At 47.5% G+C, this 20,260-nt stretch overlaps 3 protein-coding genes across 4 annotated transcripts; 1 reads left to right on the top strand and 2 right to left on the bottom strand.

Moving 5' to 3' along the window:
* The first annotated feature begins 427 nt into the window (after window positions 1–427).
* Window positions 428–5,753, top strand: LOC125766960 (tudor domain-containing protein 3). 2 transcript variants are annotated; one of them, XR_007418707.1, is made up of 6 exons: window positions 428–722; window positions 832–931; window positions 1,033–2,997; window positions 3,187–4,200; window positions 4,283–4,999; window positions 5,103–5,753. XR_007418707.1 is itself a non-coding variant. In XM_049433096.1 (5 exons), exons 1-5 carry the CDS (start codon window positions 688–690, stop codon window positions 4,928–4,930), a joined length of 3,762 nt encoding a protein of 1,253 aa, XP_049289053.1. In that variant the 5' UTR covers window positions 428–687; the 3' UTR covers window positions 4,931–5,753. The 2 variants fall into 2 exon arrangements, 1 of the variants encoding a protein (XP_049289053.1); XM_049433096.1 differs by having other exon boundaries at window positions 4,283–5,753.
* Window positions 5,754–5,897: 144 nt separating this feature from the next.
* Window positions 5,898–13,420, bottom strand: LOC125766951 (phospholipid-transporting ATPase ABCA3-like). Its single transcript, XM_049433072.1, has 9 exons — window positions 12,964–13,420; window positions 11,785–12,021; window positions 11,514–11,718; window positions 11,170–11,448; window positions 8,637–11,090; window positions 8,295–8,571; window positions 7,856–8,212; window positions 6,769–7,789; window positions 5,898–6,694 (listed from the first exon to the last, which is right to left on the bottom strand). The coding sequence occupies exons 2-9, from the start codon at window positions 11,994–11,996 to the stop codon at window positions 6,514–6,516; spliced, it is 4,986 nt and encodes a 1,661-aa protein (XP_049289029.1). The 5' UTR covers window positions 11,997–12,021; window positions 12,964–13,420; the 3' UTR covers window positions 5,898–6,513.
* LOC125766950 (phospholipid-transporting ATPase ABCA3-like) lies at window positions 13,417–19,900 on the bottom strand. The gene is made up of 7 exons (XM_049433071.1): window positions 19,689–19,900; window positions 18,774–18,998; window positions 18,214–18,703; window positions 15,904–18,144; window positions 15,623–15,832; window positions 13,865–15,537; window positions 13,417–13,775 (listed from the first exon to the last, which is right to left on the bottom strand). The coding sequence occupies exons 2-7, from the start codon at window positions 18,983–18,985 to the stop codon at window positions 13,589–13,591; spliced, it is 5,013 nt and encodes a 1,670-aa protein (XP_049289028.1). The 5' UTR covers window positions 18,986–18,998; window positions 19,689–19,900; the 3' UTR covers window positions 13,417–13,588.
* Window positions 19,901–20,260: the final 360 nt, after the last annotated feature.

Raw genomic sequence — 20,260 nt, 5'->3', positions numbered from 1 at the left:
CTACAAACACTAGGAACACTTGCTCACGACGTGCTGGGATGACGGTCAAGATTTGAATCAGCGCTGCGTGTGCGCCGGAACCGTTTTCTGTTTCCCCAGCAGTGCTGCTATTCACCTGGTCAGCAACATTGACAGCGTGCTGACACCAATTCTCAGTACAACCGGTTCAATTTTATTGTTCGTTTTCCAAGTAAAAGAATTGAATGTCGTTAGGAACTAATATTACTTTATCCTAAAATATGAACTTGCTAGAGATTGATTTACATCATTCAATTATATTGTATTTTCTTCTTAAATAGCGTTTGAAAAAAAATGAAATGTATTGATTGGATTGAACACATTTTCTATGCTAGACCACTGTGCATTTCAGCACTTCAGCAAACGCATTTTGACAGCTATGCTTTCGGTGCAACTCGGTGCTGTCAAACGCGTGTGTGTGTCGAAAGGATCGAACAAAAAGAGGAGCTTGTGCATTTTTCGCGTTCGCTATTAGTTGCGGAAGTGGACGGCAAATTCATTTGCTAACTAATTGAAGTACAAACTACTTCCTCGCCTGCATTTGGCTCGAGTGATTGGCATCTCCGCGTGTGAGTGAACTAACGCAGCGACGGTATTGAGTGGTCGGGTTCGGTCAGAGCTCTTGCTCGACTCGGTAGAGATTGATCGCACTATCCACAAGCGTGCAGAATGGGCCTGCTAGAACAATTGCAGGAACAAGGATGGTCAGTATCTAAGGATTGCGATGATTGTGAACAGAGTACGCCCAGGGGTGGCTTGGCCGACGCTTGGAAAATGGTATTGATTTTCCTTTCGTCGTATATTACAATCTAGGTACATCACGCAACCCGGCTTAGACAAGCTGCTGGAAGGTGAAAAAAATGGATCCACTGCGAACGTCGATGTGAAGCAAGTTGTGAAATTGGCCTTGAATGTAGGTGTCATTGCTTTTTGCAAAACTCATGCCAAAGTTATCTTTGTTCCCATGAAGAATGTTCAACAATATTGCTAATGTTTACATTTTCCACCTCACAGACCGATTTGAAAGAGTATGGCAGTGGTGCGCTGAGCAGCTTAGCCTCACGGGGTACCAAGTCGGAGACCTTCGATGGGCATGGTGTAGTGCAGCTGGTAAAACTGCGCAATCTGGGTGCACCGAAAGTAAACGAAGAATCGAAAGTTGCCCCCCGCCTGCTGAAGCTTACGGTCACTGACGGTCAAACGCAGTACGTTGCTCTCGAGCATGAGCACATTCCGTCGCTCAGCCTTAACACGCCGCCGGGCACAAAGATTCTGCTGAAAAATGGTCCCATCCGTATTATACAGGGTGTGATGATGCTGAGCGAAAAGAACGTACAGGTACTCGGGGGACACGTTACGGCGCTGGTGGAAAAATGGGAGCTAAGCCGCACCATGGCCAAGTACGCGAAGGGTGGTCGATTGCAATTCAGCGCTTCCGGACCACCGCCGTGGATTCCTTTCGGTCAGAAAATCCAGCAACCGGTGGCGGCTACCGATAAAGACTTTAAGAGCCTACAGCCAAAAGAAAAGGAAGAATCGACCGAAAATACGGCCTTCAATGCATTGCGCAACGATGCCATCGCGGAAGCCACGAAGCTAGGTACCAAGAAAACGTTTGGTGGCGGCGCAAAGCAGATGGTTGACGCGAACGTGCAGAAGATAATGGACAAAGGTTTCACAGAAGATCAAGCAACTCATGCGCTTAAGCTGACGCGTAACAATGTCCACCGGGCGCTAAGCAACCTGCAGCGAATAGAGGACCGCAAACAGGCGCAATCCGATTCAACAACCGGCGGTGGTAAAGGGGACGGAGCCAAAACGGGGGGCAAACGAGGTTTCGGCAAGCGGGACGATGATGCAGAGATGCAAGCGAAACCGTCCGGCAAGGTGTCGTTGTTTGAGTATTTTGGCGATATTCTACAGGATACGGAACCAGCATCCACCACAGCTGGAACATCTGGATCAGGTGGTAAGAAAACAAGCAGCAAAGAATCGACACCGAACGAAAAGGAACAAAATCGTGCGCGAAGCAATAGTGCTGGCAGGCAAACGGGTAACAATCGTCACCCGCCATCGAAGAATCAACCGTCGGGTGGTGCAAACCGTTCCCATGGTGATAATGCCAGCAACCATAATTCCACCGCTGGGATGGTTAATGGTGGGAGTGGGAAAAATTACAACCAACGTTTTGAAAACAATATCTCGAGTAGTTTTGCCAATCGCAACACGACCACCTCCTCTTCCGGTCGTGGTGGAGAACGAGCACGCAACGATCAGCACAGCAACCAGCAAGGACAGGGACAGTATTCGAGCCAGTCGCGTGAGACACAGCGTGATCAGCAGTCTAGTTACAAGCAGTCCGACTATTACGGTTCGTCGGGCAACAGCCGTTACCGAGGAACCAATACCAATGATAATCATTCCTCCAGTTCGTCCAACAACCCGTCCGCCGGCACCGGTGCACGGGGTGGAAATTCGCGCGGCGGTGACTCGAAGTTCAATCAGCAACATCAAACTTCCGGTTACAGTCACAGTTCGCAGCAGCAGCGCCAGGACGGTTACAACAACAACAGCAGTAACAGTAATGCAACTGGCGGTGGAAAATACAATGGTAAAGGGCAGTCAAACAATAATGCCAGCGGTTACGGCAGTAATAGCTACGGTTCGGAAGGACGAAACCATCAGCAGCAATCATCTCAGTACGGGCATGGTTCAGCTTCGCATGAAAGTCGCCCGGCAGGCGGTGGTGGTAGCGGTAAATCCGGCTCTGGACCACAAAGTCATGCCCCATCGCAACAACAATCATCCTACGGAAATACATCCAAGCAGTCCGGGTATCACAATCAGCACCAGGGGTCTGGCTCGTCGTATAACAGCAATGCCGCGAACGGTAACAACGTTCATAATCAATACAATCAGCAAGCCGGTGGTGGTAACCATGGCAACAATTATGGCGGTGGCGCTACTAACGGATCCAAGGTAGGAATGAAGGAATATTGAAAATGGAGTATTTTTGTGTGAAGAACAATCACAGTTATCTTTATTTTTAACACAAATTATCTTGGCCCTTGAATACTAACACAAGTTGGTTGATAATATTGCTTTAATATTTGGAAAATGCATTGGATGAAAATATTTACCTTCACTCGTTACCGTTCACCCTTTCAGAACTCAAACAAAAGTGGCCGCTATGGAGGAAAAGAAGAATCTCATAAATACGCAGGAGTTAATACGCCGCAGAGCACCACAAATACCACGCAGCAATCCAAAAAAGGACCTGCAAAGGCTCACGGATCGCAGCAGCACCCGAATGCTGGGCAGAGTAATGCATCCGATCAACATTCGTCCTACGGTTCGGCCGGTGGCACCAAGCATGGAGCTCCGAACACGAATGCAAACAGCAAGATGAATCAAGTGACGGAACAGATGGGAGGTATGCAAATTTCCGGCAGCAAGACATCGGGCTACAATGCTACCAACAGTAACAACAGCACTTCGAATGCGCCGGTTCCATCGTCCACAGCCTCTGCCGCTAACAAGCCCGGTTCGATGAAACAGTCGAACGCAAACAATCACACTGCGCAGGTCGTACAGTCACAGGCACCGCAAGTAGCTTCACCACCCGGAATAGCGCTCCCGACGGCTGTAACCAATGCACCTCCAGTCGGACCCGGCGGTCCATCTCCTGGCGCGCCTGTAACGCCCTCGCCGGGCGTCGGTGTAAGTGCCGGTGGGCCACCGAGCGTACCGAAAAATTTCATCCAGCTTCCTAACGGCTACAATTACAATCCATACCAGATCATGGGTTTCCAGAATAAGCAAACGAATGAGTTTGCTCTGAATGTTCTCAAGAGCCAGCAACAGTTTGATCCGATGCAGCAGCAACAGCATCTGGGGACACCCGGTCCGGTACCAGCTACTGTGTCGCCGGTCGGACCTAATGTTGTTCCGCTGGCAGCGAATGTAACGCCAACCGGTGTACTGGCACAACCGCCACCACCACCAGCCGCCGTACTCGCAACTGCACCCAGTCCTGTATCAGTTCCGCCGCACGGTACACTTGCCCCGGCCAACATGTCTATGGCACCAGCTATGGCCCCGCCAAACCCTACGATATCGGCGGTATATCCCAACTGGAAGATTGGCGATCGATGTTTGGCAAAATATTGGGAAGATGGAGGGGTAAGTACAGGGCAGCTGCCGTTAAATAAATTAATGCTTTAAACGTTAAACTATCGTTACGAATTGTACATTTCCTCCACAGCTCTATACGGCTGAAATTACTGACACTTCGAAGAACACATTCGTTGTGCACTTTCTCGAATACGGCAACTATGAGGAGGTGCTGAAGACGGATTGTATTCCCATCCCGCAGACAGCCACTCCTGCAGCACCCGCTCCGATGGCAATCGGCTATCATCCCGCTCCCACCACACCCCATATGCCGCCACCGCATCCGGCAGCAGCACCCGTACCGTTTGCACCCCATCCAGGCCATCCTCATCTTCCGCACCAGCATCACCACGGACACGTACCACCCCATCATGCACCGCCCATGGCGGCTGCACCCGGAGCGTACCAAGCTCCAATGCAAGATGTTACGCACGGTACCCAACACACTCACTATGCACCGTTTAAACCGGGCTCAATGGCCCCGGTCGCTGCACCGATCCCTACCCAGCCGGGGCAGGGCCAGCTTCCACCAGCGATGAATCAGTATCAGCCAACGCAACATCACCTTCATCAGCAGCAGCAACAGCAGCATCATCTCTCCCAGCAGCAGCAGCAGCAGGGTGGTCATATGCCGCAACACCATCACCAGTCACAGATGCCACTGCACGGTCAACAGCGGCCCGGTGGAAAATTTCGTGAACAGCGACCCATGTACGTGCCACCGGCGCAACGTAAATAAGTAGCGGGACGCTTGTAAGGTCCAACATCCGTTCAGGCCTTGAACTCTTCTGCACACCAGCCGGCTGCAGTAAGTAGTTTAGTACCGCTTCCTGTAACACGCAAAGCAAATGAACGCTTTCGAATGAAGTTGGCCCAATTAACTAACAATGTTTAAAACACATTCTCTTTAGAGCGCAGGTTGTTTCGCCACTGCCATTGCTAGTTCAACAGCATTATGGATCGTTTTCAACCTATTCTTTGTGTTTTGCATGTGGATGAAGTAAGATCACACGTCGTTCATTACATACCGAGTACACTGGAGTTTCTCTGTCTGTAGCTGCACAGATTTTATATGTGGTAGAATTGTCTGTTCCTTCTTAATCGCGACTTGCAGGAAGTCACCCCTCTGTGCAAAGGTACTAAATATAAACACTTTGCGATAATGTTTCCACCTGTTTTGTTGTGGCATTGTATTACGTTTTAAAAGTATTCAACTACCAAACGTGCACGCAACTGATCTTGGTATTCTCTTGTTTTCACCAACGCTGCATCATCGTTACGGATGATGGATTAGGAATAGCTGTCCGGGAAATTTAAATTAGGTCCGAAATTAGTCAGAAGAAGTCGCCATTTTCAATGTTAAATACAACATATTGGAATCCACACCGGGAAAGAATCGATTCCATATGTACCCAATACCGTTTCGCTGATCCTTAGCGTATTACTACTGTCGTACTTTTTTATGGTCTCTTAAAATCAATATTTGATACAATCAAGCAGAAACACATTGGAAAAAGAAATAACTAAAGCAATGCGTTGCATTGTGTGGATAGAATTCACTTCCTCGATTGATTGAATAAAAATGAATGAATCGTTGTATATTCTGTGAAGCAGTCTGCGTATCATGGTATGAAATAACGCTTTACGCACACACATCCGAATATTAATTATATTTGTTTATTCTAGAGGAATAAATTTATTCTGCGATACCTATAAAGACTTGCAACATGAGCTACGAAGTTACTCGTACTTCTAAGCATCAGCACGTCAGCCGGACACATCCCTTAGCGAGTACACATCGATTCGTAGACTTCGTTTCATGCGAATACGACTGTAGTAGCGCACCATTTGAGCAAGGCGGTTCATCGATGATTAGCCCTAAGCTGATGAAGAACTTACCGGCTCGATAACCAGATGCGAGATTTCTATCACGAGACATCGACTGCTGGGAAGGCAGTCAACGGCACAACTATCACGGAAGAAGTTATTATGCTTTTGCACCGCCGATTCTTACCAAGAGGCAAGAGATCTTCTAGAGGCGTTCTCAGTAGGCCTATTACTGATCTCTATACGTTAGCGAGTGTTTCGACATTGGGTTCTGATGCTCGAGCAATTTGTAGTATTTCACGTTGTTCTGTTTGATGTACTTCTAGCAAGGCATTGCATACAACATATATTCTCCATTTAAATAAATATTATCACTGTTTAAGACACAATTATAAATAACTACCCGTAGATTTCGTAAAGATCGTTCATTCTTGCTACCCTAAGCCCATCAGTCCCTGAGGTATGATGTGATGATGAAGTAAGGTGTGCAATCACCTAATCTTCTACGCGCTGAAATTTCGTGAAGAATAGGAACACCTGTTCGAGCGAAGTTTGACCCAGTGCATAGTCCTCGATATCTAGCACCTTCTTGGCGTCCTCCATGATGCCGAACATGGTGGACCATCGTGTGTTGGCTGACGGAATTTGATACGTCACCGATTCGAGATACTCCTCCCTAGGGGAAAACAATCGACACATTGTCATTTGAAAAGTGTTCCACAAGTTAATCCTTTTTAAATTATTACTCACTTCAATTCTGCCTCGGGGAACTGTTGTTCGATGTACTGCTTAACTTCATCGATCCGTCCACTGTTAGCTTCCTCGTTGCGCTTCAACTTAATCGTGAGGAAGTACCCGTTGGAGAACTTATTCTTCAAGTGTTGTGTAGAACCGAGACACTTAAACTCGCCGTTCACCATAATGGCAAGCCGGGTGCACAGTGCCTCACATTCTTCCATACTGTGTGAGGTTAGGACGATTGCTTTCCCGGCTGCACGCTCTTTACAAACTACATCCCACAGCTGTCGACGTGCCCCCGGATCCATGCCGGTAGTCGGTTCGTCCAGATAGACGACGGCTGGATTACCCATCAGGGCAAGAGCTGTACTGAGCTTACGCTTGTTACCACCACTGTACGCCTTCGTTTGCTTATCGATGTGCTTGGCAAAGTTTAGCTCTTCGGCCAATCGGTTCGAAAGTGCCGGAATTTCCGATTTCGGTATTCCACGCAGCAGTGCAAAAATTCTTAACGTCTCACGACCAGTTAAATCATCGATCAGTGCATCGAACTGGGGACAGTAACCTATCCGACGATGCACCTCGTTCATGTTGCTCTTCAAGCTCACCCCATTAACCCATGCCTCGCCGAACGAAATGCTTTCGTCGCCGGTCATCATCTTAAAGGTGGTCGTCTTACCGGCACCATTCACGCCCAGTAAACCGAAGCACTGTGAATGTTCCACTGCCAGCGAAAGCTGGTTGACGGCGAGGAACTTCTTGTAGTATTTGGTCACATCGCGCAGTACAAGATTGTTGGCAGTGATTTCACCCTCCGTCATCCCGCGAACACGCAGTTTCTCCATGCGAACGTCCGAGTCGGTATCGTCCGCTTCGGTCGGTGGTGCCGACTGTTTGGTTTTGCGTTTAAATACACGATCAATGACGCGGTATTCGATGCACATGAGCAACAGGAACGATACCAGTCCTACCACGAACAGGTACATCAGATTGCGGCTGATTCCGGTACGCTCGAAGGTAAATATTTCAGTATCTAGAATATAGACAACATAGACATTAATCTTCACTCCACAGTTCCATTTGCCGACAATTCACTTACTGCAGCACTGAGGAAACAGTTGGCACAGTAGCTGCGGGGTACAGTTCGGTATTAGTCCACACTGCGTATCACACACCTCTTGTGTGGCGACAGCAATGTTCATGTTGCTAAGTGAATGGCTTAGCGCAAATAGCGGAAATATTAGGAAGGCCCATTCCATGCCCTCGGCAACATTCCGTAGATCAAACCCATCGAACAGCAGCAAAAACACGGTCATGAAGAAGATCGTACCGGTAAAGATGTTCAGGATCATCACCTTCACAAACCCGCTCGCCGGTATATCGAATGCGAACGAGAACAGATATGTGAGAGGCAGGAAGGCAAATCCAAACACGACCATTACAAGAATTACTCGACCTGGTGGAGTAAGGAAAATAAAAGCACATCTAAGTAACGCACATGCCGGAAGGGTTGCCATGTACCATGCTTAGTTCCTTACCAATCTCTTCGCCAGTTGACCAACCGTCCTCCTGGAATGCGGCTAGTATGGCAACGTAAAACATAACCGTCACAAAGAATGTCATAAAATCCCAAAGGAATGATATCAGCCAGAATCCGAGCACGTTGGCACCGCTTACAAACTGCAGCAGCTTCGAGCGGGTTACACGCTCCTTGATGTAGAACATGATGTAGAGGGCAGCCACGAATGCCATTGCAAAGCCCGTATTAAAAGCAAGCTGGAATCCCATATTGTTACCTGCCTGCAGTTGTGTGAACTAAAACGAGACGTTTGGTAAGTAAAAAAGAGCTCTAGCCCAACGAAACACCTTTCACCACTTACCCTAGTCTCCGGGCGGAATGGAAGTGGATGGTTTGTGATCAATATCGAGCACTGGGAACAGACCGTGCGCAACATTGCATTGTAGAACGTGTTCACTGCCAGCGGAGCGGTGTGGTATCCTTGCGCATTAAACCAAACAGTGTGGTTGGTCGGTGTAATGGACGCTCCCACCATGAATTCGTTGTTCACCTGGGGCAAATTCTGGTCGTATCGTTGCAGAATGTAGTCTACCATCGATTCTGTAATCGTCACCAGTGATCGACTGGATCCGGCTCCTTCAAAAAGCTGCTGATACGCCTGTATCACGCTCGTATCGGCAGAAGTGCCTTCCAGCACTGTTACGGTAGTAGTGTAACTTTCAAAATCGATCGTCAGTGGAGGCATTGCGAGAGAGTCGGGAAACGAGCGCACTATCACGACGGTCATGATGACGAAGAAGATCGGTATAAAGATCTGCACCAGCAGTGCGATCCAGCTGCGCTTGGTTGCGATCGCTTTCTTGAGCAACATTGCCAACAGTTGGTTCGATAGTAGCGGGAATCCAGTGAGAAGCTTTTGATCCTGTTCGAGCGTTAGTGTGACGGTGGACCCATTCGAAGGTTCCAACGCATAGGGACGAGCAGGAACATCCAATTCGTTGGTTGGCTTTTTATCCAGCGAATGGGAGTCACTGCCGACACGCAGAAACACTTCTTCCAGCGTTGTTAACGATATACCGTAACTGCTAATGCCGAGCGCCGTGGAATGATTCTCGAGATCCTGCAGCAGTGGTTGAAACAAGGCGGTGTAATTATCATCCAGCACGTACGACAACTCCGTACCGATGTCCGTGTCCACCTGTATGTTGGGGATGTGTTTTCCCATCAGGTCAGTTACACGCGTCGTATCACAGCTGTCATCCTTAACACAAATTAACCGGTACCCGACACCGAAGCGTTTCTTCAAAAAGAACGAAGATCCGGCTGCTTTCAGTTCGCCATCGGCCATGATCGCAATGCGATCACCCAATATGTCCGCTTCATCCATGAAGTGAGTTGACAGCAGTATGGTTCGGCCACGTTTTTCCTGTATCAACAGATCCCACAGTGCGCGACGTGCGGTCGGATCCATGCCGGAGGTTGGCTCGTCGCAGAATACCACCTTCGAGCCACCGCACAGTGCCACACCGACGGCCAACTTTCGCTTCATGCCACCGGATAGTGTGTGGCTCTGGGAGTGTCGTTTATCTTCTAGCTGCAGCACCGACACGTAATGATCAATTTCCTGTGGTATATTTTTGCTCTCTACGCCCTTCAGTCGGGCGAAGAATTTAATGTGCTCCGAAACGGTCATCTCGTTGAACAGTACGTTATGCTGCGGGCAAAGTCCTAACGACTGTCGTGCTCCCTCTATGTTTGTCCGGATGTCACAATCGTTGATAAGCGCCGTCCCGGACGTGGGTGAGAAGACACCGGTCAGCATGGACATGGTGGTCGTTTTACCGGCTCCATTGTGTCCCAACAGCACCGTTATTTGATCCTCGAACATGCTCAAATGTAGCCCTTTAACGGCGACCTTGGTCTTGTTGAACACCTTTCGCAAACCCTTAATACGAATGCCCGCATGCTTTCCGACCGGTTCAGGCTCTAAAGTGTTGGAAGTTGGATCGTTCTGTTCCGTACCATCCGTACCACTGTCCACTGGGGTGACTTTATTTGTCCAAAACTTTTTCGTCACCGGAAAATACCACGGTTCTGCCACACCATACTCGCCGGGAAATACCTTCTCGACGTAGAGGGCAATCACGAGATAGATCACCGTATCGGCCAGCAGCATCATCATAGTTGCACCGACACTCAGATCATCGTCCACCGTTACCGGATCGAACATGTTAGACCATTGCAACCCGTTTGTGGTACCTTCGTGACGCATGATCAGCATAAATCCAAACGACATGGCCGAATTGTGGAACAGACAGAGTGCTAACTTAGCCGACAGAGACATCGTGTCGTAGTTCGAGAAGGCAATGTTATACGGCATCACAAATACGAACCACATTAACCCGGCAATTCCGGACGCCGTGTTTGCCTTCGAAAAGAAGGTGCTCATCATGAAGCAAAACGTGATGGTGGCAAGGCTGTACATGAACAGGTAGAACCAGATGGCGAACCAGTCGGCGAAGGTAAATATTGCCAGATCGGTGTTGGTCGTGATACTAACGCACAGCAGTATCGTAAGGATGGAGATCGAAATGATGAGCAGAATGATACACTTGACGAACCACGCAGACCAGTGCAGCCAGCTAGAAAGTCCCATAATTTTCATCGTTTCCTTCAGCTGTTTTTCCTTCTCGACCGTTATGTACTTCACCGTATTGATGCAGGTGTAAAAGAACGCGATCACAATGATCAGAGGAAGCAAATTTTCCAACCCTGTCAGCAGCACATCACTATAGAAGGGAGGATATGGATAGCGCTAGGGAATGGAGAGAAAATCGATTAGATATGAGCATGTGCTCGCCACAACATCTGTTTTTAAACATCTGGTAACTTACACTTAGGTACACATCTGGGAACTGATAGTTGGGATCACGTTCCAGTAGGATGGATCGAGAAATGGCACTCTGAACTTGAAGAAACGTTTCATTGTAGTAATTCGCGGGGTATCCACCGTCGTCGCGCTCGTATTGACGTGCACCCGGTACTTGGAAGGTAGGAAACATACGCTCCGTTTGCCAGTTGTTCCAGAATTCTGATCCCGTCTCGCGGAACGTTCGCATTTCGCTCGGGTAACGCAGTGATAGAATTGTTTGTTCCGGCAGCTGCGATAAGGTCTAATCGTACGTGAAGCAAAATTGAATAAAACACTATCGGCACCCAACCGCACAAGGTTACTCACTGCATAAGCGTCCGGAAATTCGACCCCAACTAAGACATTGTTCACCTGCAGATGGGCCTGCATGGACTGTGCATTAGCAAAGGGCAATACTTCCAACGCTTCATCCAGATAGGAGATTGATCTTTGCACAATGTTCTGCAGCAAAGGGCTCTGGGGTGAGTACGCGATGGAATATATGATAGGGGGCTCTATCTCCGGATTATTCCTGCATATGAAAAACGGATTATAATCAACAGCGTTCCAGGGACACTTTAGGAATTTTGAGAACTACCTGAGATGTGAAATAGTATCCAGTTCGAGTGGATTAAATACGGTCGGCTCGTCAAACTCATCCGAATCGACTAATCCACGGATCACTATCAGCAAAATACAGGCCAGTATGGGAATGGCTATTTCGAAGAATGTTTGAAGGTAGTGGCGCTTGGTAATGATCCAGTTCTTCCACAGGAGCAAGACGAACTTGCCCCAATTTGAGGTGCTCATTTTTATGGTTATCTGTACAATTTTACTGTAAAAGTGATTATGGAGGATTTATTCATTTTTTTCATTTGTAAGGTATATAAAATTATTAGCATCATTGGTTTACATCATGGAAATGTATTACTATCTTGCCGAAATTGATTTCGTGTCAATGTTGTAAACTTTTTTTTTTTTGCGACACGACAACACATGCTCCCTATCGCTAACATATCGTTATATGCTGACAAATATTTCCGGTGCGCAATAGAAAACGTAAGTAGAGTTGTTTGAAAATCTTTACAAAATTATCTTCATCGTGTGCGATAATCGTTATCGCGATATCGGCTAAGCCGGGCAGGATAACTAAGGTAGTTTTGCGTGGTGCTATAACGTGCAGCCCTATCGGACGATGATTTGTCTTACGTTTTGCAATGATGTAGCACTTTATGTTAGGAGGTCTCAGACAATGATTCTGCACTTTACTTTGACGGTGTTTAGGATTTTGCGAAAATTTGTAATGTCACTCCAGAACACTCTACAGTGGATGATTCATGCTGTTGGGTCAAACCTCCTTACGTCGTTGTTTGGCACGCATATTTCTTGAAATTTTCACTAGACAGGTCCCACAAACTGAATCATTGATATCCACGTCCAAAAAGACCTCTTTCATAGGAATTCTATCGTTACACTATACCCTCATGCTATACAAGTGGGAATTTATCACTAATGTTATCAGTTAGACACCATTCGAAATGTTAGGCACATTCAGGCCCGGAACAAAACCGTTTTTTTTATTTGAGAATGTCCTTCAACTTCCACCAGAGTTGTTACAAAGTTCATGGTTGAAACATTTGGCAGTTCCTACACCTACGTTTCACGGTCTGAACCGGAACCACATAACGTCCATAATTAACTTCCTACGCGATGGGAACGATTCCATACCGATGTTACCGGGAAAAGCTTATAATACTAGGTGTGTGCGTTAATGTACCTTTCCTTTCAGGCCCAATTAGAACGCTCCCTGTCCTACACTTTTAGTCCGGCACATAACACACTCGAACAAAACAATGTTGTACGCACTCTGGAACGACAGTTGCCTGTGACCAGGCCTGCAAGTTTACTGATGAACCTTTCGAACACTGTGTTATGGACGGACTGAAACGTTTCTCACCGGTTGCCGGACATTTATCGATGAGCGACCCGTCCCTTTCGGCAGGTGTTTTGAGTGGTTTTGTACCTTTAGCACAGCAGAGAGGATACAACCGATAACGCGAAGCTCCGATGGTACGGAACACTACACCCATTTCCCGGCACCGAACGCAAAATTGATCCAGGGGATTAATGATAGCGAAATCTCATAAATGATTCACGTGCTTTAGTACGACAGTTAATGGGGGTTGGTACGGGTAGTAGCAACGAAAAAAAAGAAATCAGTGCCCTGTAGTGTGTGTGTGTGGTTGATATTAGTGGCATGTCCGCTGAATTTTAGTATTCCTTCCGTCTCGCCGACTTATCAGGTACACGAACATAACGAACAGATGGTGGCGTTTAATCAATGAAGACTTGTGAATGGTAAACCTAGAACTTAGTGTACTAATCGGATCCGGAACAGGGTCTTAGTTATCATCGGTAACTCGCTGATATTTGGTGAAGAACAGGAAAACCTGCTCGAGCGATGTCTGACCCAGTGCGTAATCTTCGATGTCAAGTGTCTTTTTGGCTTGCTCCATCAGTCCAAACATTGTGGACCACTTCAGCTCAGATTGTGTGATGTGATACGTTAGAGAGTCGTGGTATTCCTCCCTGTAATAAAACAAGCACAGAATTAATCGATTGACCACGGCTGTACATTGCTGAGCTGTACAAACACAGAATCAGTAGGTTGCACTTACTTGAGTACTGCCTGGGAAAAGTTGTGTGCCACGAACTGTTTCACCGGATCACCATTAGCCGTTGAACCGTCGCCCGTACGGTTGAGCTTGATCGTCAAAAAGTAACCCTTGGAGAACTTGTTCTTCAAGTGTTGCGTTGATCCGATGCACTTAAATTCACCGTTCACCATGATGGCTAGCCGGGTACAGAGGGCTTCACATTCTTCCATACTGTGTGACGTTAGGACGATGGATTTACCCGCCTTCTTCACGTCGATGATTACGTTCCAAAGGTGACGCTTTGCTCCAGGATCCATACCGGTGGTCGGTTCGTCCAGATAGACAACGGCAGGATTCGCCAACAGTGCCAGTGCCGTGCTAAGTTTCCGCTTGTTACCACCACTGTATTCCTTCACGCGCTTGTCGATGTGCTTCATGAAGTTAAGCTCCTCGGCTAGGCGCAACGTTTCGAATCCAATCTCGTGCTTGGGGATGCCTCGCAGAAGACCAAATATCTTCATCGTCTCCCTGCCAGTAAGATCTTCCAGCAGTGCATCAAACTGTGGACAGTACCCAATCACTTTATGCACCTGGTTGAGGTTACTCTTGAGGCTTATACCCTTCACCCATGCTTCACCAGCCGAAATGTTTTCATCTCCCGTGAGCATCTTAAAGGTGGACGTCTTACCAGCGCCGTTAACACCCAACAATCCGAAACATTCCGAACCTTCCACCGAGACCGAGAGTTGATTTACCGCCAGGAACTTGCCATAGTACTTGGTCAGTTCGTTTATCACGAGGTTTGTGTTGGTCACCTCACCATCGGATAATGATTTCACGCGTCTCTTCTCCTCCCAGACATCGTCATCTAGGTTGGGATCTTCAAAGACCGGTGCAAGGGCCGTACCGGACGATCGCTTACGACGCTTCAACATTCGCTCCACAACACGAAACTCGATGCCCATCAGTATCAGGAATCCGACCAGACCCACCAGACCCATGTACAACAACTGCCGATTGATGCCGGTCGTTTCCCACGAGAAGATGTTCGTATCACAGCACTGTGGCAGCAGGCTGCAGATGTACTCCTTCGAGCAAAGGGCGGTCGTCTCCTCCGTGCACTGCTCCCGACAGACTGATTCGGTCGTGGACAGCACGTTAATGTTGCTAAGGCTTTGGCTGAGCGAGAACAGCGGGAATATCATGAATGCCCACTCGAGACCGTTGGCCACATCCTTCAGATCGAACCCATCAAACCCGAGTAGAAACACGGCGGTAAAGAAGATCGTTCCACTGAATATGTTCACTATCATCATCTTCACGAAACCCGTCGCTGGTACTTCGAACCAGAACGAAAACAGATAGGTCACGGGCAGGAACGCTATACCGAACACTATCAACACTAGAAACACACGTCCGAGCTCCTCGAAGGTGGACCAACCCTCCTCCTGGAAGGCGGCCAGTGTCGCAATGTAGATGAGCGCCGTGATGACGTACGTGAAGAAATCCCAGAGGAAGGACACGATCCAGAACGTAAACACGTTGATACCGCTAACGAACTGGAGCAACTTGGCACGGCTTGTGCGCTCCTTGATGTAGAACATGATGTACAGTGCCGCAATGAAGGACATCGCGAATCCCGTGTTGAACGATATTTGGAAACCCAGATTGTTGCCTGCTTGCAATTGCGTGAACTGAATGAAGAAAAGGATGATAAAAGGGTGCAATATTCTTAGTAGGGAAGATCCTTGTACATCCCTTGTAAAGCGTCATTCTTACCCTTGTTTCAGCCTTGAATGGTAACGGTTTGTTGATGATGGTAATCTCAAAGTTCGTGTTGATCGACTTGATGATGGCATTGTACATAAAGTTCAATGCCAAAGGTGCAGTGTGAAACCCGGTTGGGTTCCACCAAACGGTATGATTCGTGGCAGTGATTGATGCAGCCGCCATGAACTCCCGGTTAACAAGCCCTATATTCTCGACCGACTGGAGATGGAATGCGTAAGACAATGTTTAGCTGAAGAACAACTTACTATAAAGTGTGATAAGGTACTTACCAGATCTAGGATATGTTCCACGATATCCTTATCGATGACCTGTAGCTGATGGGTGCTTGGAAACGCCCCGAACAGTGCTCTGAATCCATCAACGAATGGACTGCCGGGTGCCGATGCCTGCAGGATCGTGTTTGTCGCACTGTAATTGTACACGTTGATCGGTATCGGAGGTAAATCCGTCTGTCCTGGGAAGGTCCGTACGATGATTACGGTAACGATCACAAAATAGATCGGTATCAACGCTTGGACCAGCATCTGCACCCAACTTCTTTTGGTGGAAATGAACTTCTTCAGCAGCATGGCAAACAGTTGGTTCCAAACGAGACCGGAACCGCCCAGTAGCGGTTGGGTATCGCTCGTCTGATTCACCGTGACGGTTGAATCACCATGGCTCATCCCATTGCTAGCAGGCTCGTTATCAATCGAGCCTGATTTTTGATCTAAAGCGTATGAATCACTACCAACACGCAAAAACACTTCCTCTAGGGTAGTCAACGAAATGCCGTAGCTAGTTATGCCGCACTGTTCAACGTTGTCTTCTAATTCACGCAACAGATCCTGAAACACGGCAGTGTAGTCTTCATTGAGTACGTACGACAGTTCCGATCCGATATCGGTATCGACGTTGATGGTGGGTATGTGCTTTCTAAGCAACCCTGTCAGCCGATTACGGTCACAGTTCGCACCTTTCACGCAGATCAACCGATAACCTACGCCAAAGCGTTTCTTCAGGAAAAAGGAAGACCCACAGGCTTTCAGTTCACCTTCGGCCATGATTGCAATGCGATCGCCCAGAATGTCCGCCTCATCCATAAAGTGGGTCGACAGTAGTATAGTACGGCCTTGCTTTTCCTTTATCAACAAATCCCACAGTGCACGGCGAGCGGAAGGATCCATACCGGATGTGGGTTCATCGCAAAGCACCACCTTCGAACCACCGCAAAGCGCTATACCGACCGACAGCTTGCGCTTCATTCCGCCGGACAGTGTGTGGGACTGTTTGTTGAGCTTATCTTCCAACTCTAGCAGCTGGACGTAGTGGCGAATTTCTTCCTTAATTTTGCTTCTCGGTACACCCTTCAACCGGGCAAAGAACTCGATATGCTCCGCTACCGTCATCTCGTTGAACAGCACATTATGTTGGGGACATAATCCCAACGATCCTCGTACCGCATCTATATTGTCCCGTATATCATACCCATTGACCAGTGCCGTACCGGACGAGGGTGAAAACATACCGGTGAGCATGGACATGGTGGTGGTCTTGCCGGCACCATTGTGACCGAGTAATACTGTGATCTGATCTTCGTACATGTTCAGATTCAGCCCCTGTACAGCTACCTTGTTCTTTTTAAACTCTTTCCGCAGCTTACGTATCCGGATGCCCGCATACTTTCCATCTGGTTCTCGTTCGACGTTGAACATGTCCCCGGTCCTAAAGTCCAAAGTTGCCGCTGGTTCATGCTTTTTCTGTGATTCTTTACACCAGAACCGCTTGGTATACAGGAAGTACCATGGTTCCGCAATTCCAAAATCACCCGGGAACACCTTCTCCACGTATAGTGCTATCAGCAGGTAGAGGGCAGCATCTACCAACAGCATGATCATCGTATCGCCGACAGAAAAATCATCATCCACCGAAACGGGATCGAATAGGTTGGACCACTGCAACCCTGTTGCTGTACCTTCGTGGCGCATCATTAGCATGAAACCGAACGACATTGCAGAGTTGGAGAAGAGACAGAGTGCTAACTTCGCACCGGCCGTCATGTCGTCGTAGTTCGAGAACGCAATATTGTACGGCACGATGAGGATGAACCACAGCAAACCGGCAATGCCGGCCGCAATGTTAGCCTTGGAGAAGAACGTGCTCACCATGAAACAGAAGCAGATCGTTGTGATGCTAAACACGAACAGGTAGAACCAAACGACCGTCCATTGGGCGTACTCGAAGATTGCTAAATCCGTGTTGGTGGTAATATTCACGCACAGCAGCACCACGATCAGTGAGATCGATACGATCAGTAGCAGCAAACACTTGACAAACCATGCCGACCAGTGCAACCAGCTCGGTAGACCCATGATCTTCATTGCTTCCTTCAGTTGTTTCTCCTTCTCGACCGTGATGTACTTGACGGTGTTGATGGCGGTGTAGAAGAATGCGATGACAACGATTAGTGGAAGCAGATTTTCAAATCCAGTCAGCAGTGGATCACTGTAGTAAGGTGGATAGGGAAAACGCTGTCGAAAGTAAACCGATAAGTAATGTTAGTGTGCACTTATTGTCGACCCGGTAATCTCATCTCTTACATTCAGATAAATATCCGGCAGTGCAAATGAAGGATCGCGCTCTAAAATGATCGCTCGCGAGACGGCACTCTGTACCGCGATGAACGATTCGTTGTAGTAGTTCGCCGGATATCCTGCATCATCTCGTTCACGCTCACGGGCACCTGCTATCTGGAACGCGGGAAACATCAACTCCGTTGCCCAGTTCGCCCAGAAAGCGGTGAAGTCATCCTGCAGCGTTCGCATCTCGCCCGGGAAGCGCAGTGAAACGGTAACGTTATTTGGCAGTGTATCGATGTTTCGGAAGCTTTCGGGAAATTCTACACCTGCTAGGGAATAGTTAAGCCGGAAAAAGTCCTCCATACGCTGACCGTTGTCAAAACCAGTTAAATCGATCGGTTCCAAGATTTGATCGACAGCCCTTCTCATGATCCTTTCGGTCAGCGGAGACTGGGGACTGTACGCTAGCATGAACGTTATCGGCGGAGTTATGTTGGGATTCAATTCTGGCCTGTTTGAACGTTTCAAGAGTGAGTATCGCCACCAAACATACGGTTTAAAGCCCATTCTTGCCCACTTACATCATATGTCGAACGGTGTTTATTTCCAGCGGTTTCCATGTGGTCGGTTCATCGTACACATCTGCATCCACGAGACCGCGGACCACTATCAGCACAACGCAGGCAATGGCGGGGATCAGGATTTCAAACAGCGTCTGCACATAATGACGCTTCTGGATGATCCAGTTCTTCCAGAGCAGTAGGATAAACTTATCCCAGCTGGAGGTGGCCATTGTCACCCTTTATCTGCAAACACAAAGTGTTTAGATGGAACTTTAGCGAATGCGCAATGGTGATAGAGCGATTTCCCCTGTTCAATAAGTCATTGTACTGAATCGCGACGTATAGGCTGCAATTTATACGCTTTATCGCAGCAGCTTATCAACAGGGTGAGTAACACGACCACTAAATTGCTCTCTAATCAGCTGTCCGTAGCGTGAATTTATTAATCTATCGCACCATAGAAATATGGGCACCATTTGTTAAGACACACTCTCGATTGTTTTCTACTATTTTATTTCTATTCCTTCCGCTAAGGGATGGAAACAGAAAGGGAGTTTTTCAGTAGTATTCCTTAATATCTGCATCACGTACATCGTAGGTGCGTCATGGATTGGAAAAAGATAATCGTAATCAGCTTCCAGCAGCGTGCTAAATTGATAAAGGACGCATTAACTTGTTAATCGTTTGGTTTCTCACTAGTATTTCAATTGATGCAGAAAAACTGGACTGTTTAGGTATCACTTGATAGAGACTGAATTTAATGTCTTGGAAGAAGCTGAACATTATGTGTGACAAACTATGTCGCATTGAATCGAAATGCAGTCCTTGTAAGAAGTTACACTTTAAGAGAGTTTTAAATTTATCAATGATATATCTTCACTTGAGCTCCAAAGTATTCCACCACTAAACGGCTTACACTTGGCTTAAACTTACATTAGATCAACACGAACTCTTCCACAAAGTTGTACACTGTTTCACTGCACGACAGGAGTCTCAGCAACAGCATACTTTCTGTTCGGACTTTTATAGAAATCTTCTCTCTCCCAATATCGGGCAATTCGGCAATCAAGCTCGCATCCGATAAGCCCCTATCGGCAGCCAATTACACTCCTCCAGAAAACCGATGAGATAATGATTATCTTTATATACCGAAATATACGTACGCATCTAATACCGGTACGATGAGTTACGGGTTTTTGGGGCTGGTCGTGTGATCAGCTTTCGTAAAACATTTCACACGATGGTCAAACGATGAATTAAACTAGAACTTCGGGTACTTTATCATCCGTTGCCTTTTTATCATCGTTTTTTGAATGACAATTAATCTGAACCGGTGGTTTGATGTGGCCAAGACATGGATCATAATGCACGTGAGTAGGAAGTAATGTGACTAACGGTTACGTTTGTTATCATGTGCATGTGATTGATAGAAGTACGATTATAGATGTTGAGGAGTAGACAGCTGTTTCGATTTGACCGCCTAATTGACAGCTTGGACTGGTTTT

The sequence above is a fragment of the Anopheles funestus genome, chromosome 3RL, assembly GCF_943734845.2.
Source record: "Anopheles funestus chromosome 3RL, idAnoFuneDA-416_04, whole genome shotgun sequence".
NCBI classification, from domain to species: domain Eukaryota; kingdom Metazoa; phylum Arthropoda; class Insecta; order Diptera; family Culicidae; genus Anopheles; species Anopheles funestus.
This window is presented reverse-complemented; position numbering and strand designations above follow the sequence as displayed.